The sequence below is a fragment of the Neoarius graeffei genome, chromosome 4 (genome assembly GCF_027579695.1).
Source record: "Neoarius graeffei isolate fNeoGra1 chromosome 4, fNeoGra1.pri, whole genome shotgun sequence".
Classification (NCBI taxonomy): Eukaryota; Metazoa; Chordata; class Actinopteri; order Siluriformes; family Ariidae; genus Neoarius; species Neoarius graeffei.
This window is the reverse complement of record NC_083572.1, coordinates 74,500,491-74,528,176: the sequence shown is the minus strand read 5'-3', so window position 1 is coordinate 74,528,176 and position 27,686 is coordinate 74,500,491. Positions and strand designations below refer to the sequence as shown.

Sequence of the window (27,686 nt, the reverse complement as noted above, 5' to 3'; positions counted from 1 at the left end):
CCTGTTCGGGCAATGCCGCACAAGGAAGCCAGTCATCCAAGTAAAGGAGCACTCTTATGCCCTCCTCCTGAAGGGGTTCTAGTGTTACTTGGACGCATTTCGAGAACACCCTTGGCGCCAGAGAAAGTCCAAAGGGGGAGAACTCTGAACTGAAAAATCTTTCCCATGAACGAAAAACAAAGGAAGCGCCTGTGGTCTGTGGCAATGGGTATGTGAAAATAGGCGTCCTCGAGATCTACAGTCACAAACCAGTCCTGGTTTGTGACCGCTTGCAGTACATCTGTTGTTCGTAGCATTCGAAAAGGAAGCACCTTCAAGAAATGGTTTAACCTTCTTAAATCTAAAATCGGCCTGAACCCGCCATCTTTCTTTGGAACGAGAAAATAAACTGAAAAGAAACCCCCTGGGTGAACAATGGGGTCGACCATCTTTATGGCTCCTTTTTGTAGTAACAACTGAACTTCTCTCGACAAGGCTTCTGCCTGTCTTGGATTGGTTATAACTGTCTGCCTCACACCCGAATGCATTGGTGGCTGGCGGCGGAATTGCAGGTGGTACCCTTCTGAAAGGGTGGTGAGTAGCCATTGGTTGGTTGTTATTTCGCGCCAACTCGCTAGCTGGCTGCCTGTAAAAACTCCTGGCCCTGACCTGTCAGTGGTCCTGTCTACGTTTTTCGGAAGGGATGGGGGGGCGGGGAGGACCCGTCTGTCGAAAAGGGCGAAAACTCACATGTGGCTGAGCGCCGCCCTGCCTGGCCGAGGGAGGTGGGGGATTGGGGGCCTGCTGCTGGGGTCGATGGGGAGACCTTTGTGCAGCTCTAGGGGCCACATGCCTAAAGCATGAGACAGAAGGGTTTGGCGGAGCTCTGAAGGTGGGTGCTATGCCCACATGACGGGAGCGAGACTCTGTAACAGACACACGTCTGTCAAGGGCCTCTTGTGCTGCTGGCCCAAAGACCTGTCCAGGTGCCAGTGGGAGGTGCCTAAGGTTGTTCCTGCATACTTCTGGCAGAGGCAATTGAGCCAGCCACACTTGTCGACGGGCTTGCAGCAAGGTGCCCAAGGTAGTGCCACACTGGTTGGCAATGACACCCATAGCCTGCAGTGCAAGTTCCAGTACCTCAGCCGCCAGTGGGTCTGCCAATGATGTGTTGAGTGTCGAGTGCAGCATAACAAGCATGTGTGCCAGTGAGTTAGACACCCTACCAAGAAAGGCAGTAGAGTTGTAAGCACGAGAAAGTAGCTCGTCTGTGCGGCGGCACTCAGTGTTAGGGCAACGCACCTGCTCCCGAAGTGCTTCATCGGGAAACCCAATAAGCAAAGCAATGCTTGATTCGACTACTGGCATGTTACCCAAGCCAACAGCACCGGGGTCCTGCATCGCCGCAAGCATGCGAGACATCTGGTCTGGATGGGCAGGTTTCGTAGCAGCCTCCAGGGCAGAGGCCACCACAGAAGTAAAGTCACAACACTGTGGAATTACCAGAGAGGCGCGCTGAACACGGCGCAGGAACATGTTCTCAGATCCGGTAGGAGGCGCTGGGGTGTCCAATTGCAAACATGCAAGTAAAGCCTTCAGTGTGGCCTCTACCGAACCCACCACTGAGGCAGACTCCCCAGATCGCCCAGAGGTAACATCACTGCCCGAATCACGGGGCTCAACACCTGGCAGGACTTCGCTTGGTGGCTGCGCCGAGGAAGAAGGCTGATTGAAAAAGATGTCTGAGGCAGCCACAGACATCACTTCCTCTTGGTCAGGTGGCTGAGAACATGAGCCAAGGCACTCCGCGCAGCGATCATGTGCATCCAGGACCTCCATTAGGTTGGGGCAAGTGGAACACCTCACTGAATCCATCTCAGTGTCTACTCACCCACGATTATTTATTTATTTATTTATTTTTAAGAAAAGAAGCAAGGTGTAGCGCTGCTTGCTAGCCTGGCAACCAAGGCTAGTGAGTTTGCAAGTGCAACTTTACCGCTACAGACAACGATTTACTAGCAACCAGAAAACCGATGCTCACGTAAAGTTGTAAGTACACGTTAACGTTATTGGCAACCAATTCGCTAACTCACTCAACACTGACAAACCTGCCGGCAACCGAGCAGTTTGTAACAAGACCGATATAATAGCCGTCCCTGAAAACTTGGCAGCCAAGATTCAATGACTATCGATACATAAACAACCTCAAAATAATGTTAACCAAGTTACCTTAGCGACCAAACAGCTCGCGTGGAGTCGAGTCCCACTGAAGTCCTCTTCAGTCACGAGCTGCACTGTAGATTGTCGCAGGTATTCCCACAGTTAACTGAGGGCGTACACACAATTCTGATAGAAGAGATGCGATTCTAACACAAAAAAAAAGAAGAGGCCAAATGACGTGAGATGTTGCCTTATATAGGCAGGCACGTCATACGTCATGAGATGACAACTTTTGTATGTGACTCTCGAAACGCGCGGATGCAAAGATCCTTCCACTAGTGCTTTCAGCCCCGCCCAGGCGGTCTGGAGTGAAGGAAATAGAACACCCTGTACATGTGTCTTGTAAGTATGTTGGGGGGGATATAGGAATCACCCTGTCTGTCTGTCTTGTCCATGTGTCTTGTAAATATTTTTTTTTGGGGGGGGGGGGCATATAGGACTCACCCTGTCCGTCTGTCCATGTGTCTTGTAAATATTTTTTTGGGGGGGCATATAGGACTCACCCTGTCCGTCTGTCCATGTGTCTTGTGAATATTTTTTTTTGGGGGGGGGATATAGGAATCACCCTGTCTGTCTGTCTTGTCCATGTGTCTTGTAAAATTTTTTTTTTTTTTGGGGGGGGTAATATAGGAATCACCCTGTCTGTCCATGTATCTTGTAAATATTTTTTTTTTTTGGGGGGGATATATAGGAATCACCCTGTCTGTCCATGTGTCTTGTAAATATTTTTTTGGGGGGGCATATAGGACTCACCCTGTCCGTCTGTCCATGCGTCTTGTGAATATTTTTTTGGGGGGGGGTATATAGGAATCATCCTGTCTGTCCGTCTGTCTGTGTCTTGTAAATATTTTTTTGGGGGGCCTATAGGACTCACCCTGTCCGTCTGTCCATGTGTCTTGTAAATATTTTTTGGGGGGGCATATAGGACTCACCCTGTCCGTCTGTCCATGTGTCTTGTGAATATTTTTTTTTGGGGGGGGATATAGGAATCACCCTGTCTGTCTGTCTTGTCCATGTGTCTTGTAAATTTTTTTTTTTTTTTTGGGGGGGGTAATATAGGAATCACCCTGTCTGTCCATGTATCTTGTAAATATTTTTTTTTTTTGGGGGGGATATATAGGAATCACCCTGTCTGTCCATGTGTCTTGTAAATATTTTTTTGGGGGGGCATATAGGACTCACCCTGTCCGTCTGTCCATGCGTCTTGTGAATATTTTTTTTTGGGGGGGGGGATATATAGGAATCATCCTGTCTGTCCGTCTGTCTGTGTCTTGTAAATATTCTTTGGGGGGCCTATAGGACTCACCCTGTCCGTCTGTCCATGTGTCTTGTAAATATTTTTTTGGGGGGGCATATAGGACTCACCCTGTCCGTCTGTCCATGTGTCTTGTGAATATTTTTTTTTGGGGGGGGATATAGGAATCACCCTGTCTGTCTGTCTTGTCCATGTGTCTTGTAAATTTTTTTTTTTTTTTTGGGGGGGGTAATATAGGAATCACCCTGTCTGTCCATGTATCTTGTAAATATTTTTTTTTTTTGGGGGGGATATATAGGAATCACCCTGTCTGTCCATGTGTCTTGTAAATATTTTTTTGGGGGGGCATATAGGACTCACCCTGTCCGTCTGTCCATGCGTCTTGTGAATATTTTTTTTTGGGGGGGGGATATATAGGAATCATCCTGTCTGTCCGTCTGTCTGTGTCTTGTAAATATTCTTTGGGGGGCCTATAGGACTCACCCTGTCCGTCTGTCCATGTGTCTTGTAAATATTTTTTTTGGGGGGGGGCATAAAGGACTCGCCCTGTCTGTCTGTCCATGTGTCTTGTAAGTGCAACTCCTCCTAAACGGTGTGATGGAGTTTGATGCAACTTTGCACAGTTGCAGTATACCACCTGAAGATGTGCATGAAGGAAAATAATCCTGGTTTGATGTTTCAAAGGGGTGGTAACTCATTCCCTTACATGTGGCGTTATATGATGACAGGCTCGTAAGCAGGGGGTATTCTATAGTGAGTTTACTCACAGTTCTAGTTGGTTTTTTTTTTTTTCTTTTAGAATATTCCCCGTCACTGACTGCTCTTCAAAGATTCCTGATCTGTCCCCACCCACGGACAGTTTTGATCAGTCGCACTCACTCCTGCAGTCCCATAAACATGAACTGGTTAATATTCAGGTCTTCAGATGTGAAAAATTTGTGGCTTAAAAAATTGTGCGCATGTGTGTGTAGTCTCCCAGCACAGGCTATTTAACGAGCACCTCATATCAGTGAGCGGGAATCCAGCTCTGGGGCTGCGCAGGAAGAAGCACACGGAGAAAGAGGTGCATGCAGATCTGATCAGTGTGTTATCAGTTAGGCTGCGGGAGGGCTACACCATCCGTGACATCAGCTTCACTAAGGGTAAATACACTTGCAATTTCTTCTTTTTTTTTTTTTCTCTCTTTTAATGATTGTTTCTCTCACTTCAGTATGGCTTTCGTGGTTGTACTGATGACAAAATATTAGGGATTTAACCATGCAGCATATTGTAGCACTCAATATGAGGTTCTCGATTCCGACAATGAATTTAACATGCTGCAAAATAAAGTAGGCTTTTCATCATAAAATAGTATTTATTTAACATTAATCAAGCTCACACTCGTTTGAAAAAGAGTCACAACAGGGTTGCCAAATTGGAACAGTTTCAGGTCTTTTGGGACCTTTTTACTGAGACCTGGCAACCCTGAGCTAATGTTTAGTTAGCTGTGTTAAATTTTGTTACATTCGAATGCACAGCTTTTGTTTCATAACATGCTGTGAAGAGTCTGAATGGATCACACAAAACATTGCATCATTATTAATTTTCAGTTATTGGACTTTTGAATGTTTTAACCAATTGAAAATGGAAGCTTAAGGCCGTTCAAGCAATGCTTATTTTTGCTGTATTAAGGCATCACCATATCGAAATAGTATCAAATTTGAATTTTGTGTTTTGTTCCAACAATCCAGTAAGACCTTAATGTTAAGAAAAAGAAATAAATGAATCTGTGAGATCAGCAGAATATATTGGTTCATGGGTAAGGTTGCTGGTACGACATGCTCACTCTCCACCTCGCACCAACCTTCTCTCTTTAGGAGGCACACAGTTGGAGGTGAAGTTGGTGTTGCTGTGGAAGCACAACATGCGTGTTGAGTACATGGCCGTAGCGTCATGGCCGCTCCTTCCTGCTGAGCGCAGCACGTGGATGGAAGTGACTATGGAAGGAAGCTATGACATCCTACATGATCTCAGCTGCACGCTACGCAAACCCATCACCAGCCCGTACCGCACTGCCGTCATCCGCCGCTTCTGGAACACGCTGCATGGGTATTACACACACACACACACTGCAACAAGATATAAATGCACAAGAACAACCTGAAATGCTGCCTGGCTGATTTGTGTGGGTTTGTTTTATAAAAGAAACATTTCTCTATATGGTTTTATTCAGTTATAAAACATGAATACAAAATGTGATTCTAGTGATTTTGTTTTTTATTTAAGCGTGTTTAAAAACCAAAATTGAGAGTCATTAGCTGTTGGAGAAATCCTCAAACATAACTGAAACCTCTCTGAATAAAACCTGCATTTTACTGGACTTGTATCAGAAACGGATACACAGAAAAACGCTTGAACATAAGTTTTACTTTGTCGTAAAAATGAGTAGGTGTTGCTTTGTTATAAATGTATTCCTGGGATTTGATTTAGACTTTTGGACGCGAAGATGCTGCATTTTTCTTTTCTGATCTTCAGCGTCTGTTTTCACTTGCAGCATTAACCAAACGGACCAAATGCTGGTTCATCTGCAGTCCTTTAACTCCATCCCAGAACACTACACGATTCCTGAAAGCACTAAAAACGGCATGCCTCTCTTCTACATCCCACCTGGATCCACCACACCAGTAAGAGCAATCATCTCTCTGATTTCACCACTTATCATCCACCTGTCATGGTGTCATGTCATCTCTGTTGCAGCATGTCATGTGCGGTCACCATTCAGTTCAGTAGCTCTTTGACTTGAGAAACCGCCTCGAGTCAAACACGAGTCCAGTCAGTTTGACTCACAACTGTTAAGGTGATGTGATACACGGGGCAACTTTTTGGGCAATGTTGCTGAGCAATGTTGCTGGGCAATTGCGTTTTGACTCTTTTCTATTGAGATTGGGCAACATTGCTTCTTTCTGAATGGTTTTGATAATCTCTGGCAACTTTTTGAGATAAGCCAATCAGAACGCGAGTATCGAGTCATGTGACCTCCGGTGAGGTTCGGATCAGAAATTTCAAACAAATATGGCGGCCGCTCAGTGTCAGTGGAGTGAAGAGATGGAGAGACTCCTCATCTGTTTTTACGCCAGTAAGTTGTTATTTTAATATTCTATATGGAGGAATTTACCTCACCAAAGCTCTAAAAAACAACAGACAGCTTGATTAAATGGTCACAGCAAAAATTAAGACATCGATTTTTTTATTATTTTTTTATTTTTTTTATATAGCTAACTGTAAACTGCCGTTGCCCATTGTTAGTTGCCCTGAAAAGTTGCCCTGTGTCTCACCTAGTTGCCCGTTGCCAGCAACATTGCTCGGCAACATTGCCCAAAAAGTTGCCCCCTGTATCATCACCTTTAGACACTTCAGAGTGGATTTACAACGTGCCTGAGTTGCTGGGGCTAAATCTTGAACCTTTTCACACATTTTAAGAAAGAAAGCAGAACTTCATTCATCACACACTTGTGAAATTCCTCTCTGCATTTAGCCCATCTGAAGCAGTGAGCACACACACACACACACACACACACACACACACACACACACACCCACACCCAGAGCAGTGGGCAGCCATGCTAACAGCACCCGGGGAGCAGTTGGGAGTTCGGTTCACCTCAAAATAACCAGTTCTTGGGCCACAAAATCAGTTTGGAAAGAAAATAAATAAATAAAAGAAAGGTGTGGGCAGGACAGGGAGATTTGAAATGTAAGGTTGGAAAAAAAATAACAGCACAACAGTGAAAGGCCAATCAATTTATTGCCAATTTGTAAACAGTTGTTGTCTCTAACAGTGAGGACATCTTTTATAGTGTGTCTGACCTGAAGTCAACAAAATCCGTCCATCCGTTATCTGTAGCCGCTTAGCCTGTGCAGGGTCGCGGGCGAGCTGGAGCCTATCCCAGCTGACTACGGGCAAAAGGCGGGGTACACCCTGGACAAGTCGCCAGGTCATCACAGGGCTGACACATAGACACAGACAACCATTCACACTCACATTCACACCTACGGTCAATTTAGAGTCACCAGTTAACCTAACCTGCATGTCTTTGGACTGTGGGGGAAACCGGAGCACCCGGAGGAAACCCACGCGGACACGGGGAGAACATGCAAACTCCGCACAGAAAGGCCCTCGCCGGCCACTGGGCTCGAACCCAGACCTTCTTGCTGGGAGGCGACAGCGCTAACCACTACACCACCGTGCCGCCTCAACAGAATCTTCCTCTGTTGTCTTTACACTGTTCATGAAGGAAATCTCAAATTTGGTTACCTAATACATTAGCTCTTAAACCAGCGGAAAGTTGGCTTCTTTTAAAAAGGTTCTCTGGTTGCCTGAACCAACACCAGCACTGTGTCTGTGGAAAGTAACCTTATTAAGGTCAGCCTTTAGGGTACTGCTGAGGGTTTGAGGTTTATTGCAGGGCTCAACATGAACTTTTTATTCCAGTCGGACAAGCAGCAAGATTTTTCACTTGTCCTGACCATAACCTTTTTATTATTACTATGTATTTACTAGTTCAGTGAAAGGAAAGTGATTTTTAAAAAGTTTCTCAAAAAGCAAATATAGTTATGATTATTATCCTTTAAAGGAACAGTCCACCGTACTTCCATAATGAAATATGCTCTTATCTGAATTGAGACGAGCTGCTCCATACCTCTCCGAGCTTTGCGCGACCTCCCAGTCAGTCAGACGCAGTCAGACGCGCTGTCACTCCTGTTAGCAATGTAGCTAGGCTCAGCATGGCCAATGGTATTTTTGGGGCTGTAGTTAGATGCGACCAAACTCTTCCGCGTTTTTCCTGTTTACATAGGTTTATATGAGCAGTGATATGAAACAAGTTCAGTTACACAAATTGAAACGTAGCGATTTTCTATGCTATGGAAAGTGCGCACTATAATGACAGGCGTACTAACACCTTCTGCGCGCTTCGGCAGCGCATTGATACGGAGCTCAGATATCAATGCGCTGCCGAAGCGCGCAGAAGGTGTTAGTACGCCTGTCATTATAGTGCGGACTTTCCATAGCATAGAAAATCGCTACGTTTCAATTTGTGTAACTGAACTTGTTTCATATCACTGGTCATATAAACCTATGTAAACAGGAAAAACGCGGAAGAGTTTGGTCGCATCTAACTACAGCCCCAAAAAATACCGTTGGCCATGCTGAGCCTAGCTACATTGCTAACAGGAGTGACAGCGCGTCTGACTGCGTCTGACTGGGAGGTCGCGCAAAGCTCGGAGAGGTACGGAGCAGCTCGTCTCAATTCAGATAAGAGCAGATTTCATTATGGAAGTACGGTGGACTGTTCCTTTAATGATTTTATAATTTTTTCAGTAAAACTCTAACAATAAACAAACTATCCAATGCCTCATTATGGTGCATGTGTTCTAACCCATTACCTGATGTGCAGTTTTAAGAGTTCGACTCGCTCAAATCCAAAGCTTCTGGAGGAAATAAAGTTAAATCTTGATTAATCCAGTAAAACTTGAAGGATAAATTAATTTAAAGAAATGAAACCAAAAACAAAAATCCCAAAACAGGTTGGACATGAGATGGGTGACGATCACGTTGTGAGTGAAAACAAACCATCAGCTAGTTCAGCACTGTCGGAAAGTTCCTCCAAAGTATTTTACGATATTGTGTATCATACAAAAGAAAAATACAATAAATGTCTGAATGAAATGAAGATTCACCGCAGATCTTTATTTTATTGAGGTGTTTGATTGCCATTTCAATGAATTCAGAGTTTAATAATCTATTATTAGATATTACGACGTGGTTATTTTTCCACACACACCTGCTGTACTCGGCTTCCCCGGAATTTCGTGAACAATAACGCAGCCGGATCACTGAGGTGATTTGAACTAGATTTGTTGGAACTTTTAATTATTTGCTGACTTAAGGAAGCACTTTTAAACCTCAAAACATTCAACAAGAAGACATATCCATAATTTTAATTTTTGCACAAGTCAGTATGTGTCACCATTTTTAAAATCGGCACTCCACTGGACTCCAAAAAAATGTTTTTTGTTCTGGGGGGGGGGGAATCCTATGAGGGGTTATGATTTAGGGGTCCGTTTAAACATGACCTTAGTGTGGCGAAGCGTTGTAAAGGAAGTATCCCTATTTTAACACAAGTCTGCTCTCTTTCAGGTCCTCTCATTACAACACAGTGGCTCAAAAGACTCCAGCCATTCGCAGTTTGCCTCCTACTGGAAGCCCATCCTGTCCATGGACGCCAATTTCTGGCAGCGCTGGTTACACATGCACCGTATCGCCATCATCCTGGAGCACGATGTGTGAGTTAAAAAACACAGAGCAGCCAGATCCTGGATTGGTGACATTTATACAAACACTTTTTTTATCTCATCTCATTATCTCTAGCCGCTTTATCCTGTTCTACAGGGTCGCAGGCAAGCTGGAGCCTATCCCAGCTGACTACGGGTGAAAGGCGGGGTACACCCTGGACAAGTCGCCAGGTCATCACAGGGCTGACACATAGACACAGACAACCATTCACACTCACATTCACACCTACACTCAATTTAGAGTCACCAGTTAACCTAACCTGCATGTCTTTGGACTGTGGGGGAAACCGGAGCACCCGGAGGAAACCCACGCGGACACGGGGAGAACATGCAAACTCCGCACAGAAAGGCCCTCGCCGGCCACGGGGCTCGAACCCAGACCTTCTTGCTGTGAGGTGACAGCGCTAACCACTACACCACCGTGCCGCCCACTTTTTTTTTTTTTTTTTTTTTATTTACTAAATATATCTTATGTCCCACTCTCTCAGGCTGTGGTAATAATAATAAAAAAAACGTAAACAGGAAGAATAACTTGAAAACATACTAAACGTTAAAGCTAGACGGCCTTTCGATTCCATAAAATCGGTGAAATTTTAGTTCCCTCTGAATTTTGATAAATGTGATTATATGTTTATTTCTGTAATATCTCAAAAAAAAAAAAAAAGAAGAAAAAAAAAAACCAAAACCAGGCCATTCTGTGGCTGGGAAGTTATTTAATTTGAAGAGATTCCCGAGCAAATAATGTGCATGAAATCACTCACTTTGTGCAGACAGAGGAAGTCCGTGTGCACATGTGCAGGTTTACCTGCTTCTTCTTCTTCTTCTTCTTTTGGGTTTTACAGCAGCTGGTATCCAGTGTTGCATTACTGCCATCTACAGGTTTACCTTTGACCGTGCACTGACAGTTACATCATTCTGTCTCGAAACGAACAGCTGACCACACCGAGGTGCTCGCTGACCACCAATATTTATTTATTAGTTTGGTCCTGCGTTTCCTTTCCTTCACAACATGACGTCTTTTCTTCTCTTTTTCCATTACTGTAGTCAGTCTTTCACGTTTCATTTGCACTCTCACGTCCTCCATTTTTCTCTCCTGTTTCAAATTTGTATCCCACAATGCCTTGTGCGAACGGGGAAAGCTCACCACGTGATGCATGATGTAGTATCTTGAATTGGGTCATGGTGAGGCAGGAAAAAAAAAACAGAGCATTTAGGGCCACATGGCCCTAAATTCATTAATTGTTCTATTAAAAAAAACAAACCTAATAATATTGGAAGTCTGAGATTCAAATTCAGTAGCTTTCGGTCCACTAAACAGAAATAATTAGGTGTCAGAAATGCTTTTTATGACCTACACTTGAAAAATCTGAAAGGCAGTACAGCTTTAATAAATACAGTACATAGTAGCCTAAAAAAACAACTGAACTGAATGGAGTAGAATATTAACGCTATATTTGTCCCACATCTGTTCTACAGTCCCGTTCCAAAACACGTCCACAGCGCAGGGAGTAACGGCAGGTTCAGCACCATCCAGTGCCGTATAGCCCACTCAGCCCTCACCTTGCTGCTGAGGGATTGGAGCAGCTTCGTCCTGGTGGAGGGCTACTCCTACGTCAAACTCCTCTACAGGTACAGGCTTCAATCCTCAACGAGATATTTATCAGCTTTTAAGTAGAAATAGTCCTATTCATGTCTGGCTCCATGTGTATATACACAGTGGCTTGTACAAGTATTCAGCCCTCCCGGAATTGATCAGATTTTGTCTGAATAACAAATTATAATTATATACGTTTCTGAAATTACTGGAATTGAGTTAGGAACTGTCCAACACGTTATTAAAACTTGGAAGGGTAGTCGTGTACCGTCGGCTTGACAGAAGAAATGTGGTCGGGAGAAAAAAAAAATCTTGATTGACCGTGATCGGAGATCACTTAACACCTTGGGGAAGTCGAATCATGAAAAATCCACAGTAGAACTCAGGGCTATGTTGAATAATGAAAGTACATTAAGAGCATTTCCACATGTGCAGTGTAACGAGAACTCGCAGGATTGGGACTAAACAGCTGTAGCCAGAAGAACACCCCTTGTTATTGAGGCTAATCAGAAGAAAAGCCTTCAGTTTGCTCGGGAGCATAAAGATTGGACTCTGGAGCAATGGGAAAAAGTCATGTGGTCTGATGAATCCAGATTTACCCTGTTCTAGAGCGATGGGTGTGTCCGAGTTAGAAGGGAAGTTCATGAAGCAGAGGCAGTGTTATGATCTGGGGTTGCTTCAGTTGGTCAGGTCGAGGCTCAGTAACATTTTGTGGCTGTAAAATGAAGTTAGCTGACTGTCTGATTGGATCATAATATCCATCAATGGATTATTATATATATATTTTTTCTCTTCTCTGATGCCACAAGCATGAAATTAGGGCTCAAATTGTAAGAGTGGTTCAGGGAGCATGAAGAATCCTTTTCATACATGAACTGGCCACCACAGAGTCCTGACCTTAACCCTGTTGTAAGTCTTTGGGACGTGCTGGAGAAGACTTCAGTGTGTGTCAACGCTCCCACTGTCAAGACAAGATCTTGGCCAAAAATTAATGCAACTCTGGATGGAAATAGTTGTGATCATTTTGTTAAAAGGTTTATTTGACCGTACACATTAGATGCTTATATTTATTCTAATTTAAACACACTGCGCAGCCCAAAAAAAAAAGTTGCATGCTAATATTTCATTGGACTACCTTTAGCATTGATTACGGTGTGCATTTGCCGTGGTACCATTTCAGCAAACATTTTCTGCTTCCATTTCCGTGGTACCATTTTCTCTCCGATTCTAGATCTTAAGGCTCCAGGAACTAGAAGAATGATTTTAATAAGAATGTAATGTGATGTAAAGTTGCTGAAATGGCACCACGGCAAATGCACACCGTGATCAATGCTAAAAGTGGTCCAATGAAATATTAGTGTGTAACTTTTTTTTTTTGGCTGCGCAGTGTGTTTTAAATTAGAATAAATATAAGCATCTAATGTATACTGTCAAATAAACCCTTTGACAAAATGATAAATGAAGTACCAATATTCTTGAACTCTTGGACTTATTTATTTGTTTTAAACCTAACAGTGGTGCTGCTCACGTCCCCATCTCCTTCTATTTGGTGCGTCTCATCTCCAAAGCTCCATGCATGGTGCTTCGTTTGGGCTTTCCCATAGGAACTCCTGCCCACACCAGGAACAAGGTACATTTAAAGCACACATTCTAAAGTCACGATTAAATCCCGACAGAAGAACAGTGTCTGACATCAGACCTTTTAACTTTTTTTTTTTTTTCCCATATCAGATTTTTCTTTCTGAGGAAAGTCTCTATAAAAGCATTTGCTTTACCATTTTCTCTCTGATTCTAGATCTTAAGGCCCCAGGAACTAGAAGAATGATTTTAATAAGAATATTGTACAAACTAAATAATTTATGCAAGGTATATGCTCAGAGAGAGAGAGTCATGTTCTCTGTTCTCTCTATGACTCTGTTGGCAGATTGTGGATGAGCTGCGAGAGCAGATTCTCAAGCTTCGTTTCCCCCACCGGGTGCAAAATAAAGAAGCCACGCCAAAAACCAAGCGGAAGAATCTGGGTAACGCATCTCCTTCCAAGTCCCCGCCTCTCCCAGCACCAAAGCCTGCTCTGTCCGACCGGCCATGTGTGGTCATCTTCAACAAACCTCTGGAAAAACTACTGATCAGGTCTGCAGGAGACCCGTCACAGTATTCTATAAAGTAGAATGATGAAGCTTTCAAAAATGACTATGAATAGCAGTCAAAAGTAAATTGAATCAATGTTTAAATAATATTGGCTGGCTTTGAGTGGTATGTCAGATATATTCTATTCAGCTCGCGTGATATTGAACGAGTTGGAGACGAGTTCAGTATCATGCTAGCTGAATGGAATATATCTGATGTACCACAAAAAAAAAGCCAGCCAGTTTTATATTATTATTATTATTATTATTATTATTATTATTATTATTATACATACACACTCTTCATATCAGCATTCTTGAAACCAGTGCGAGCTTACCCATGACTCGATGCTTTTAGTGTGGCATTCTAGTTACCTCCCAGCAGGTGTAGTGTTCACGCAGGCCAGTGCTAGCGCAGTCAAGCCGAATGTTTTTTTTTATTATTATTATTATTATTATACATACATAAGCATTATACGTACATGTTCCCTTTGGGCGTTCAACACATCTTTCTCTTTCAAAATTCTCTCAAAATCTTCTGTTTTTAACGAAGCAAACCTCGCAGCCATGTTTGTTTTTAAAACTGTCACTCCCTCACTAGCGTGGAAGTTTCATGTCTCCAACGTGTCTCTTTTCCAGTTTTTCAATGTCCGTTGGTATGTTTTTCTCTTGTGAACACGCGTGAAGAATATATAATGAAGTTTTGGTAGCCTTTCAGGTGTTCAGCACGTCTTTAGTTTCAGTTTTCAGTTTATGTATTTAGTGCTTAATTATAGCATTGCTAAGTCTAGCAGTAGCACTGAATTAACCTCGTCTTCTCTTTCTCTCTCTTTCCCAGCGGGCAAAGAAATGGTTGTGTGCATGTGCAGCAGAAAACTTTTATCACTAGATATTCGCATGAGCTGTGGTGTTGTGTTGTCTTAACGGCGTGCAATATTGTTACAATATTGCACGCTCATCCTCCATTGGGTAGAGTGGCGTAATACATGGAGGATAAGCGATATGATAACAGTGTTGCATGCTATAAATAAACCTGCTAGAAGGGAATAGAATACACGTTATTTACCAGCTGGGAGGTCCATATCGTGAAATACTGTGACCGAGGTCTTGAAAGTACTGACCGAGGCCCTCTGGGCCGAGGTCACGGTATTTCACCATACGGACCGACCTTAAGCTGGTAAATAATATATTTATTTTTTTCTTTTACCAAATTCGAACAGAAAACGAGAGCGCCCGAAAGGGAAAACCGAGCCGAGCTGCCATTTTGAATCCTCATTCACGGCTGTAATGCAAATTGCTTCCTCCTCGGTATACAAGTGCACTTCCATGGCAGGGAAAAAAACTACATTTTGCTGCCTATGTAGTCCCCTATTTATACAAATAGGAGTCATTCAGGATTCAGCCATGTTTTTGCTCGGCGTTAGCAAGTTACAGGTTTTTAGCTTTCTCCTGAAATGTTTTATTTTATTTCTTCTTCCTCAGGGTAGTAAAACTCGCTTTCGCTGTGAACGCTGTCGTTATCGCTATCCATGCTGTAAAATTAATGCTATTCTCCTGAGAAATGCGAAAATAAATGTTGACAAAAAATGCTACTATGTTTGTTGTGAACGAGCGAGTCGCCAGAGATCGGTAACTGGGGTCTGTAACTGGGGTCCGTACCATAGGATACAGACCCGCTCGCCAGCCAATCAGAGCGCAGGATTTGATGGAAACCGGACCGCGAAAAAATAAATGTTTTTATTCCATGGAAAAAGTGGCCTGTATGTATAATATTTGCTGTGTTTTCACACCTAGCTGAGAGTGATCTCCGTAGCTTAGTTAAACTCGCATGGCGTGTATAGTGCTAGATGGTCTGGTGTCAGTATTTCAGGACCTACTGTGATCTCATGGGATTTTCACTGACAACAGTTTATGGAGTTTACACAGATTGAGAAGTCATTGGCCAGGCTCCTTGGAGTTGATAGGAACACGATATTAACTCAGTCATTCTTGAGAACCATGGTGAGCAGAAGAGCATCTCGGAATGAACACCACATTGAACCTTGAGGTAGACGGGCTACAACAGCGTTGGCTTCCACTCCTCTCAGCCAAGGAATCTGAGGTTACAGTGGGCACAAGCTCATTATCTGCCCACTGTTATCTCCAACAAAAGAAAGCCCTCTGTTTCTGGCTGTAAATGATCTTTTGCCCTTGTGTGGCAGGTATGAGAAGCTTCCTACGGACTTTCGCACACCCTTCATGTTGAACCTGGAGGCTCTGGGTCAGCCGCTCGGTGTGGCCGTGAGTCGCACCGCTTCCTCCACAATGGCGTTCCTTTCACGGTATTTCCTGCAGCAGCGCTGGGTGTGGACAGTGCAGAGCGGCCCAGGGGGTGTGGTTTCACTGCATGCTGTTGCACACATCCTCTCTACACTTGCTGAGTGAGTCTACTAAACTTTCTTTACCATCTTGGAGTCTAATACGTTTTTTTTTTTTTTTAAACATTTTTATAGCCTCGGTGCTTTTTCTCCTGTATGTGAAGGTTTGCTAGATTGATGGGTGTTGTGGACTAATCCACACTGTGTGTGTGTGGGCTGGTGTGTCCTGCAGGATCCGTCTATCCGAGGGCTTCCACTTTGCTGCCAGTGGTGAGGGAATCGTCAACATGGTGATGGAGCTGCCCATGGCTGTCAAAACGTCAAAGGTTCGACTTAAGTCACCCGAGCACACAAAAACAGATGCAAGTTTTTTGGGGGTTCTTCATGCATCCATCCGTCAGTCTGTGTGCCTGTCTGAGATTCTCATTCGTGAAATATCTCCACAACGAGTGATTTTGAACGTTTGTAGATGTGTAGGATGTATAGATTTATCTCTGTAACCAGCATATGAACTGATTACACTTTGATATTGATCCAAACAGGGTCAAGGTCACAGCAAGGTTGAATATCTAAAATAGTTTTTCTTCAATAGCTTCTTTAATGTTTATTTCAAGGGTATTTGTTGCATGTAAATTAGTACCAAGAAGGACTAGGCTTGTTGGAACGTGAGGCATCAACACCAACTGCAAGTTCAACTTCTGATTTTTTATTTTTATTTTTTTAGCTCATCCAGCTGTAGGCCGGGCCCGGTGAGCTTATGCGATCACGCATCGTCCTTCATCCATCCGTCGTTATCGTCGTCCGTCCACATTTTACAAAACTTCCTACTCCTCCTACACCAGGGGTGGGCAATTATTTTTTCCCACGGGGCCACATGCGAAACAGAATTTTGTGGCGGGCCGGACCAAAAGGCTGAACTAAATTCTGCATAATATTAATTGTATTTCTTTATATAAAGCATTAAAGAATATTGTTTTGGGAAATTTGATTGAATAAATGACATTTTTTGTAAGGCAACCTCATTTTTTCCATACTTTTACCAGTCTTAGCAGCTTGTAAAAACAATGGTTAACAAAATATGAACGTTTGTACCTTTTTTTTTTTTCAGTCACATTCACCCCAAAACACAAAGACATCACAGTTTTGTCTTTCTACTTCAAATATCAAACAAGATACATCATATGATGATAATGATACCCACATTTGTAGTCTAATCACCTCATTTGGTGTTTTTCAGTTTTTCGGATCTGCTCTCCGCAAACTAAACACACGGCTTCATCTCTGACTTCGGTAAATAAATACTTAGCAGTCCATGTTTTGTTGAAAGCCCTGCATTCGGCATCTACCTTTCTTCTTTTTGCGGACATTTTGGGGGATAAAGTCTTCTTGTGATCTGCTCGCAACAACGTCGATTCGGTGTAGGTATCAGATCTACAGATCGGCTCCGGCGCCTGCTGGTCACGTCACACTATGTGATTGGCTGGACCGTTTGAAGGATGACGTACAAGTTTGTGGTTGGTCTGGACAAATTACGGAAGTAGTTATCGCGGGATTAAGGCCAATTTATGCTGACAACGCAGTCCTCGCAGACGGTGTCGCAGATAGCATCTGCGTAGTCCCCCCAACTTTGCAGACGCTCTGCGCGCACCTCCCAAAAATTGTGACCACCGCAGAAGCCTCGCAGACAGCGTCGCAGACAAGAGGGCTCTGATTGGTCCACTCTACATCCGCTGTACACGCACTTCCGCTTCCCTACTTTCCCGGTTTGTTTTGTTTTCACGACCGCCATTTTTAAAAACACGAGCGAAGATGGAGCAGCACGAAGAGCGGTTGATCGAGGAAGTGCGTACATCTATACGACTCCAGTTCTAGTCATTATAAGTAACCAGAGGATAAACACTCCACTAACCAGACCCACCAACTACTCCTAGCGATTTCGCGACTTCGCGCCCCCTTGCGTTGTGGCGGTGAATAACATCGCGCACGCCTATTACTCCCCGCTCAACGATAAATTACAACTGTCTGCGAAAAGCTATCTGCGAAAGCCTTGTCGCAAGAGCATGCAGAGGCCCTTAGGTTTCGTGGGATTTCATGTCATGTTCATGTCGCACACATTGCATTTTTGTTGAACACAACTTCAAAATAAAAGCAATGCACATTCAGTCCATGCATGGGGTAAAATTAGAAAATACGTTTATTTTGTAATTTCTAATTAACCTTACGTGGGCCGGTCAGAATGAACCAAAGGGCCGGATGCGGGCCGTAAAATGCCCAGGTCTGTCCTACAGGATTGCTCGGATTTCGATCAAACTCGCATGCAATGTTCCCCAGGTGGGTGTGCATAAAAGTTGTCAAGATGGTGGTGCCAACCTGTCATATTTACAATTTTATGGGCGACTCGTCACATTAAACGCTACTCTTTGTAAACTGCTGGGAAGTTTTTCACTGAAACTCACCCAGAAGATTCTAAACGTACCGGTATATACCAACGAGTTGTTCACCAGGTGGTGCCACCTGCCATGGATAAGGCAACAGGGGGGTCACGTGCAATTTCATGAAAATCGCTACTGCTCCTATAGTAGTGATCAGATTTTGATCAAACTCGTATAGAATGTTCCCCAGGTTCAGGGGCGTAGCTAGAATTTTTCAAAGGGAGGGGTCACACACTGACTGGCAGCCTGAGTATATTATGTAACAAAAAATAATTACCATTGCTAGAAACCGGCTCTTCCATTATTGCTGTTTCTTCCACGTTTTCTTGATGATGTTGTGTTCTAGAAACAGCACACTAAAACTTAGCTTCGAAGCCACACAATGCAACTTCGATGGAAAAAAAAAATAGAATAAATTGCTTACCTCTCTTCACGTCGAAAGAAGGAAGGAAGTTTCGCTTGTTTTGACATGGCAAATTATTAACACGAGGAAATGCTCGTAATTCGCAACTAAAAAGACTGCAGCTACACTGGCAGCTTGACCATGCTTTCGAGTGCGATCGTGTTGCGCTTGCGTAGAACCGTCAGTCCTGCGCGCCTTGGCTCGTGCACCTGAAGGCGCGCCTCGGGCTCACGCCATTAACAAAGAACACCTGTCTTTAATCAATGAACTATGTTTGGGCTATTTAAGGACTGTGCCCATGCAAGGACGATGCGAAGTATTATGCCGCGTCTAGTGTGCCTTACAGAGCCTTGTTTCCTGTCCCTGTTCTTGTTGACCACCTGGTTTTTCGACTCCTGTTTCTCATCCCTTGATCTTGTATAGTTTTGCCTCCTGATATTCTGTCCGCGCCTCGATTGACCTCCTGCCTGTTTCCTCGATTACGACTTTGCCTGCTGTTTTGGACTGTTGGCCTGTTGTGTGCGTTTCATGCACTTTATGCTCATATCGCACTGTGTATTATTTAACATATCTGCACTTGCATCCGCCTCTCCCGCGCACACTCTGACAAACCACAGGAAGTCAAGGTTATAGAAACCCTAATGAGGCTGAGGTGACAACCTAGTTTAAAAAAAAAACAAAACGTTAGAAAAATTACAGTGGGCGCTTGTCTAATATTCTTATGCGGCTATTGAAAAAATGTATGGCCCGACAAAGGGGGGAGTCACGGGCACCCCAGGACCCCCCCCCCCCCCCCCCCCCCCCCAGCTACGCCCCTGAGATTGGTGTGTATAAAAGTTGTCAAGACAGTGGTGCCACCTGTCATATTTACAATTTTATGGCCGTTGGAATATTTTGGGTGACTCATCGCACCAAACACGACTGTTCGTAAACTGCTGGAATGTTTTCACTGAAACTCACCCAGAAGACTCTAAAGGCATAGTCCAACAAGAATTGTTCACCAGGTGGCGCCACCTGCCATGGATGTGGCTACACAGGGGTCATATGAAATTTCACAAAAATCGCTACTGCTCCCACAGGATTGATCGGATTTCAAACTCGCACACAGCAGTGTTGGCCAGTATGAGCTCCAGCCACATTTTTTCCTCCCTTTTTTTCCTGTTTTTAATATGAAGAACGAAGACCAGCATTAACTGGCTCACACACTCTCTCCTTTACCCTAAACCGTTACATAACCCGAAATATGCACCATTTTTACAAGACGTGTTTCAGTAGGATACACACGCTATTACACAAACCGGGCAGTCTGTACCCGTACTGTTCCTTTGACCATTCATATGTGTGCTTTAAGACTCCTGCTATAGATATACAGTAGCATACCACCTGACATTTAAAGGACCTTTTGAAGATTTGCACCTCTGTCAGTGTTCCTGAGTTCAGGTGCTTGGGTGTGGAGTGTTTTATTAACCTGTCCTGTTGTGTAAATGTCTGTAGGGGACTCCAGCACTGCAGGACACGCAGCATCACACATGTCTCGTCCAATATGTCCTGTTTCCTCCTCACTCTACCTCCACTAAGGACAGGTAAGAACATTCATATCAGGGTTTATTCTATCCACGTTCACTGGATATGAGGAATCGCGTGCTCTGATTAGCTACTCTACTACAAGGATATCAGCTCATATACCGTGAGTAGAGGAAAACGAAATGGTGGAGTGCATCAAGTCAGATATGTCATTTTATCGAGTATTTCAAATAAACGGAAATATCTAAAAGAATATGTGCCCCCACCAAAATAATAATAATAATAATAATTTCCTGTTCCATACTCCAGCCCAATCTGTAGTAGTAATGCACATTTTTAAGTTGGTTTGTAAACCGCCAAAAAAGAAAATCCTGAAGAAGAAAAAATGGCGGAGCGTGTTGCTGAACCAACCGAGGACGAAATAAAAACTCTACTCGACAACAAAACCCCAAAAAATACAAAAAAAGCAACAAAATATGGAATGAAAGTATTTGATAGTAAGAATAAATTTTTTTTCCCCCCTCAAGAATAATAATAATAGTAATAGCATTTTTCACAAATTGCTACTGTCATTTTGCCGGTTTGTTTAAATTCTAAGAGGAAATTATTTTGTCAGATGGTTTTTGTGTCAAGTTTTTATCAAATTTGCAAAAAAATAAAGATGCTCCATTTCTCGAAATCCAGTGAATGTGGACAGAATAAGACCGTTATTCTACTCAACCTCGTCGTACATGGCTTACAGCCAACTCGGCACTACACGCCTCGTCGGCTATCGGCTAATGTTCGACTTGATTTTGTGGAACAACTGTTAAATATTTTTCATTGTTCGTTTTATTTTGTTCTCTTTTTTATGCAGTGGGTTTTTTTCTTATTGTCATTTTTAATAATAATAATAATAATAATAATAATTTCAGTTTATATAGCGCCTTTCACAAACCCAAGGACGCTTTACACAGGAGTTACCCCAAAAAAAAAGAAGCCACACTAGGAAGAGTAGTGAGGTAAAGAGGAAAGTTTTCAAGTTAGCTTTGAAGGAAGAGAGAATGGGACAGTCACGAAGTGATTGTGGTAATGAGTTCCAAAGTTTAGGAGCAGCAACACTGAGGCTACATCCACATGACAACGGCAACGAGATTTTTTTTTTTTAAATATCGCGTCCACATGGGCAACGGATCAGTAAAATATCAGGTTCATATGGCAACGCAACGCTTGCTGAAAACGATGCAATACACATGCCACACCTCTACGTGCGCTGTAAGACGGTCCCATCGGAGACACCAGAACAATAGAAGAAGTAGACGCATGCGCATAAACCCCTTCTTCTGTAGCATTAGCCACATAAAGTTTTGATTATTAATCAGTAGCGTAAAACGAAAGACGCGGAAAGAGGAATGAATGGGGGTAGATGGAGAGAGAGAGGAATGAATGGGGGTAGATGGAAGCCGGTACGCCAACATTCTGATATCCTCCAGAATTCTTTAATGGTCCGGAATAAATTGAATGCTACACATTGATGGATTAATTTGTTCTTCTACGCCCTTTTTGAGGAATGTATTGTCGGACTTAAACCAACATCTGAAGAGGTGAGATCGCTCCTTTTTTTTTTTTTCCCTATTTTTGCTGGTGGGATTGTTTTTGTTTTTGGAAAGCGCACGGGCGGTGCGCGGTTTGGTACTGCTTCCGCAGTGTTTGGACTAAAGACTCTGCCCTAAGGGCTATTCTCTCTCTCTCTCTCTCTCTCTCTCTCTCTCTCTCTCTCTCTCTCTCTCTCTCTCTCTCTCTCTCTCACTTTGCACCATTACACAATAAATATTCACAGTGAAAATATTTTGTAAGCGCGTTTCATGAACCAAGTTATAGGATTTGTTGACAACTCGCATTGAGTTCGTTACACTTCTACCCGGCGTGAAGCACTGACAGTCATGTGGTTGTGACATCATCGTAAACAAATCCGTTCTACTCATCCAGACGACTTTGCAATGGCGCCGTTGCCAGACTTTTCCACTCTGGAACCCGTTCTCAAAAGATTTCGTTTTGGGCACCCAAAACGCCGGTGCCGTGTGGACGCCAGGCCGAAACGATAAACAATTTTATCAGATTCACCTGAATCCGTTGCCATGTGGACAGGGCCTGAATGATCTGCCACCCACAGAATACCAATTTAAAACGTGGAACAGTCAGAAGTCCACAGACAGAAGATCTGAGGGAGCGGGAGGGACAGTACAAATGAATTATCTCTCAGAGATGGGAAGGGGCGAAACCATGAAGAGCTTTATAGGTTAAAAGCAAGATTTTGTGTTTAATCCTAGAGATAACTGGCAACCAATGCAGTTGGTGTAAAACAGGAGTAATGTGAGCAGTGCGCTTGGTGAATGTGAGGACTCTAGCTGCTGAGTTTTGGATGTACTGCAGGCGATTGAGCAATGTGGCAGGGAGACCATAAAAGAGAGAACTGCAATAGTCAAGACGAGAAAAGATAAACGAATTGGCCAACATTTTGGCATCAGTTTCCAAGAGGAAAGGGCGGAGACCTGCAATATTGCGGAGGTGAAAGAAAGCATTCTTAGTAATGAGTTTAAGATGGGGTTCAAATGTAAGGGTGGAGTCAAAGTAGGGTTGCCACCATTCAGAAATGAAAATAAGGGACGCCCACCACGGCTCCTTGGGGCCATGACTACCACGGGCACGACTCCCATGGGGTGGGGTGCCTGCAGCAGTGGTATGTTTTATTTTGTAGGTGTTTTTAGTAAAGGGGTGATCAAGAAAGCAATTACTCATACTTAAAGCTTGAAATGCTTTATTGCCAATGCTGTAAAAATATATAATGTACAAGTGGGCAACAATGAACTTTTAAAATATAATCTAAATATACTGAGAACTTAATATCACTGTAAATGTAAGTGCATAACTGTTCTTGGTGTAGGGACTCTCTTTGTGAACCTTGGGGACATTTTTACTTAGAGAGGGAAAAAGAGAACAAAAACACAACAAACATGTATGTCTGTTTACAGTTTGCTCTGTAGTCGTCTCCACTCACGCTGTCCAGCCAAGGATGTGGCTTTTCCCACTCACGTCTGTATTTTTGTAAGCGTTTACACTTTTGAGGACGTGGTGGAGTCCCGGGTGCAGCAGACATTTTTAAAAAGCCCGGGTTTTTTGAGCAGTGCCGGTGTGTGCTGTCTGTCTCTAGGCAACCGTGACAGCGCCACGCACAGTGATGCAGGCAGCCAGGCACAGACGCACAGAGCGGGACACAGAGGGGAGGGGTTTGTGTCCTGGGGAGATCCCGCAACAGAGTATTTCCTGTTTTATTTTGTTCATTATTGTTAGATTTAGTGTTGATATGTGTGAGACAGACATGTGTATTGGACATTTATGAAAATACGGAACAAATCACGTCCCGTATCGGTTCAATACGGGACACAAGATTTAATTGCCAAATAAAGGACGATTCCGTATTTTACGAGACGGGTGGCAACCCTAAGTTGAAGAGAACTCCAAGGTTTTTTATAACTTGGGAAGGACTAATAGACACACCTATTTTTATTTACTTATTTTATTTATTATAGCTTAAACGAAGTCTGATTTGTATTTTGAAGTGAACCTGATTATTGCTGAAAGTATGACACTGAAATTAGAGTATCGAAGGCTCAGGCTAAACTGAACTGTTTGCTCTGTGCTTATTAAAGCTGATCATAAACGCCTTTTAGTTTAGAGCTGTTTTATGACCTCTGTGTTCATAACAGTGATCAGAATGACTTGTTTAATCACTGACTTTGGTTCTTATGTAAACCAGTGAAATTTCCCTCGCTTGTCTTCCCAGTTTCTCCACAGATGATGACAATGACACAGAGGTGGAGGCCATTGATGTGGAGACGGAGCTGAACCTGGTGACGGAGTGCTGGGTGGAGCCTCAGAGTGGAAGTGTTTTGAGCTGCTCGGAGCAGCAGCGCCACTTGCACAACCTCAGCTACCAAGACATCCCTCAGGCTGTCAGTAACTTCTAATAAACACCACGTTCAAAACTAATCGGAGTGATCCGATCTACTTTGATGAGAGGGTTTATTGAAATAAATTGCCACTATAAGATCAATCTTGGCTGCTCTCTCTGCGGAAGAGGTATTACTGGGTATTACTCTCTTCCCTGTTTATCAGAGTGTGGCAGTCAGTGAGCTCATGTGTGCAGAAGAGGCTAGTTTGCAATTTTCTCCAAATGTGTTCTGTTAAGCTGCCTTGTGATTTCGCATAAGCAGCAGTTTGAAAAGATCTGGTTGGCTGGCTTCATGCATCTCAGAGGGAGTATTTGCCAGCCCTCATGAGCTCGGGGTGAGCGCTCTGTCTTGTGATGGTGAACAGCTGGCTAGAAGTTAGGAATTGGCAAGTGACCAAATTGGGGAAAAGACTTACAATTCTGACAATCTTTTTTTTGTTTTTGGTAGATTTTTCCTCGTGATCTGTCATGCATGTCTACCTTACTGACGTTTGAGTACCTCATACAGCTGTGTAAAAACAAAGATCAGCCACGGCCTCTCGGCTACAGCAAAGATGCAACAGGTCAGAAAAGGGCACTTTTTTTTTTTTGGCATGTAATGATTGTGCAATAATAAAATGTGATACAAATTTATGATGATTTCGAATTGATGAAATAAAAAAATTAATTAAGATTATGGGGCCGGCATGGTGGTGTAGTGGTTAGCGCTGTCGCCTCACAGCAAGACGGTCCGGGTTCGAGCCCCGTGGCCAGCGAGGGCCTTTCTGTGCTGAGTTTGCATGTTCTCCCCGTGTCCGCGTGGGTTTCCTCCGGGTGCTCCGGTTTCCCCCACAGTCCAAAGACATGCAGGTTAGGTTAACTGGTGACTCTAAATTGACCGTAGGTGTGAATGTGAGTGTGAATGGTTGTCTGTGTCTATGTGTCAGCCCTGTGATGACCTGGCGACTTGTCCAGGGTGTACCCCGCCTTTCGCCCGTAGTCAGCTGGGATAGGCTCCAGCTTGCCTGCGACCCTGTAGAAGGATAAAGCGGCTACAGATAATGAGATGAGATGAATTAAGATTATGATCAGGCTGTGTAATCGCTTCCTTTTTCCAAGTTGTAATTACGTTGTTTAGACAGCAGAGGGCACAATAATGTACGAGTGTAAATACACAGGTGATTTATAGAAAATTGCCCACGCTGATTGGTTTTAGAAATTCTGACTATTTCTCAATAATCACCTCAAGCGACTCAGAAAAAAGGCTGCAATCACTTTGTCAGCATAAGTGAAGAATTACAAATTGTGAAAAAAAATGCTGTGATTTTATTTTCTCTATTTCAAAACAAGTATTTTATGTGACTCAGCATGACACAGATCTGTGCGTGCCTTTATTGCATTTGCATGCTTTTGAAGTTTGAAATACATTTAAAAAAAAAATACAATTAAAATTATTATTTTTTAAATAATCGCCTGTGTATTTATACTAAAACAACTAATCCACCTCAGGCTCCGTGAATATCGGTGAATAATTATTCACCGATATTCACTTCACCTTCTGTGAATAATTGTTAATTAGTTGGAATGCTCATTACTTCATCCTAGGTAGAAGTAACACAGCTCTGATGCCTTGAAAACACGCTAAAAAAATCTAAATTGGGAAAGAGCTGTTGTATGATTTGAATGTACAAATAGATTTAAAAAGAAATCTGAGCGCTCTTTTTACTGACTGCTGAAAGCTAAAGAACAGTGAAGCAAATGGAGGTAGTACAAATCTTCATAAAAGTTTAGTAAGAAAAGGCCTGTTTGTTATTAACTTTTCACTTTTAATGAAAGGAATGCTTTAGTTAATATGCTATATTTTACTCCAACCTTTACAAATGTTGGTAAATAATTATTGTTGGTTCTTAAGAACCAAACAAATTCTTGTGGGGTGTTTTTTGTTTTGTTTTTTTTTGTTAAACAAATGGACTATAAGTTGGTAAAGAATAGGAAAATAAATGTTGCATAATACGCTTCAAATTTTTTCTTCTTTTTTTTTTCAAAAACGTTGTGGGAAAATCGAATCGTGAACCCGACATCTCAAATCAAATTGTGACTTGAGTGAATCATTACATGCCAAATCCTTTAATTTGTGTATTTTTCATACCTGTTCTCGATCACTTTGCAAATACAAAAAAAAAGTGAAAACAAATGTGCGTGTGTCTGCATTTGTGACTGCAGGTGAGACCCCAGGTGCGACTCCAGCTGACAGCATACAAATGGTACCTTTTCAGTTTGACCTGATAAAGCTGCTGCCCAGGTGTCAGCAGATAGAGCTTTTCTTCTACACGTTCAGCAAAGGTACAGCTACTGCGTCCATGTTTGCGTACACTCCTTTAAACACTTGCATAACACCATCTCCACAGTGATGGTGGTGGTAGCATCACGTTGCATTTTACCCTTGGCCTCTTGGTCAAGTCTTTGACTAATGCCCTCCTTACCTGGTCACGGAGTCTTTGGTCGTACCATATTCTTTCCATTTTACAAAATAATGGCTTTTAATTTTTTATTTTTTTAATTACGGTGTTGTTTCACACGCACTCCTTCTCCTCTCTCTGCTGTCCTCTATAGCGGAGAATGAAGAGGCGCTTCAGAATGCCCCCTCTCTCCCCAACGATCTGCTGCTCAGCCTTTTCCACAGCTCTCTACAGAATGAGCTGAGTGACCGTGAGATAACATTGGCTGATGGAGATCACATGACTTTCATGAATCACATCCTACAGAGGGAGCGAGACGGCCACGCGGCTCCGTTCTCGCTACCTGTAATTAAAGGTAATCGAACCACGGGTGGCAAACAGGCATGCAACTTTGTGAACATACAACATACATAAACATGCCATCTGTAACGTATGGTACATGTGAGGAATGACATAATGAAAAATTTGAGTTAGGTTACTCTTTTTATTTTGTATAAAATGTTCTAATGCTTTTGGATTAGCATGACCCAGAGAGGTGTTCAAAAGAAGTGAATTGGTAAACGTTGTAGACGTAAATCCAGTCGTTTTATTCCACGTTCACACACGGGCACAGATCCACAAGTTACTTCCTGATGCAGTGTGACTGTAACAAGCAAACAACAAATCGACAGAGTTTCTTGATTTTATGCAAATTTGCTGTGATGTGGTACAGTGTTGTATCAAATGTATTTGGCTCCATCTTATGGCTCTTGCAGGGAAATCTGGGATGGTTGCCAGTCCTTGTCCTTGTGAGTTTATTCAGGAACGCAGTTCCTGAGCCACACATCAAAATATGTAAGAGAGTTTTCAGGGCAGAATTGTAAATGGTGGCTAAAAATATTGTCTCATGCCCCTTTTCCACCAAATCAGTTCCAGGGCTGGTTCGGAGCCAGTGCTTAGTTTGGAACCGGGTTTTCTGTTTCCACTGACAAAGAACTGGCTCTGGGGCCAGAAAAACTGTTTCCAGGCTAGCACCAACTCTCTGCTGGGCCAGA

At 43.1% G+C, this 27,686-nt stretch overlaps 1 protein-coding gene across 13 annotated transcripts in view; it reads left to right on the top strand.

The window, feature by feature from the left end:
* Positions 1 to 27,686, top strand: part of szt2 (SZT2 subunit of KICSTOR complex) — a 290,455-nt gene that overhangs the window by 43,923 nt on the left and 218,846 nt on the right. For all 13 annotated transcript variants that reach the window (XM_060919698.1, XM_060919695.1, XM_060919703.1 and 10 more), the window contains exons 9-22: positions 4,426 to 4,596; positions 5,311 to 5,542; positions 5,988 to 6,117; positions 9,633 to 9,778; positions 11,264 to 11,416; positions 12,897 to 13,011; positions 13,306 to 13,511; positions 15,709 to 15,927; positions 16,097 to 16,190; positions 20,194 to 20,282; positions 24,047 to 24,215; positions 24,663 to 24,777; positions 26,417 to 26,536; positions 26,807 to 27,007. In XM_060919698.1, coding sequence (XP_060775681.1) covers positions 4,426 to 4,596; positions 5,311 to 5,542; positions 5,988 to 6,117; positions 9,633 to 9,778; positions 11,264 to 11,416; positions 12,897 to 13,011; positions 13,306 to 13,511; positions 15,709 to 15,927; positions 16,097 to 16,190; positions 20,194 to 20,282; positions 24,047 to 24,215; positions 24,663 to 24,777; positions 26,417 to 26,536; positions 26,807 to 27,007 — 2,160 coding nt within the window. The remainder of the gene's footprint in view (positions 1 to 4,425; positions 4,597 to 5,310; positions 5,543 to 5,987; positions 6,118 to 9,632; positions 9,779 to 11,263; positions 11,417 to 12,896; positions 13,012 to 13,305; positions 13,512 to 15,708; positions 15,928 to 16,096; positions 16,191 to 20,193; positions 20,283 to 24,046; positions 24,216 to 24,662; positions 24,778 to 26,416; positions 26,537 to 26,806; positions 27,008 to 27,686) is intronic.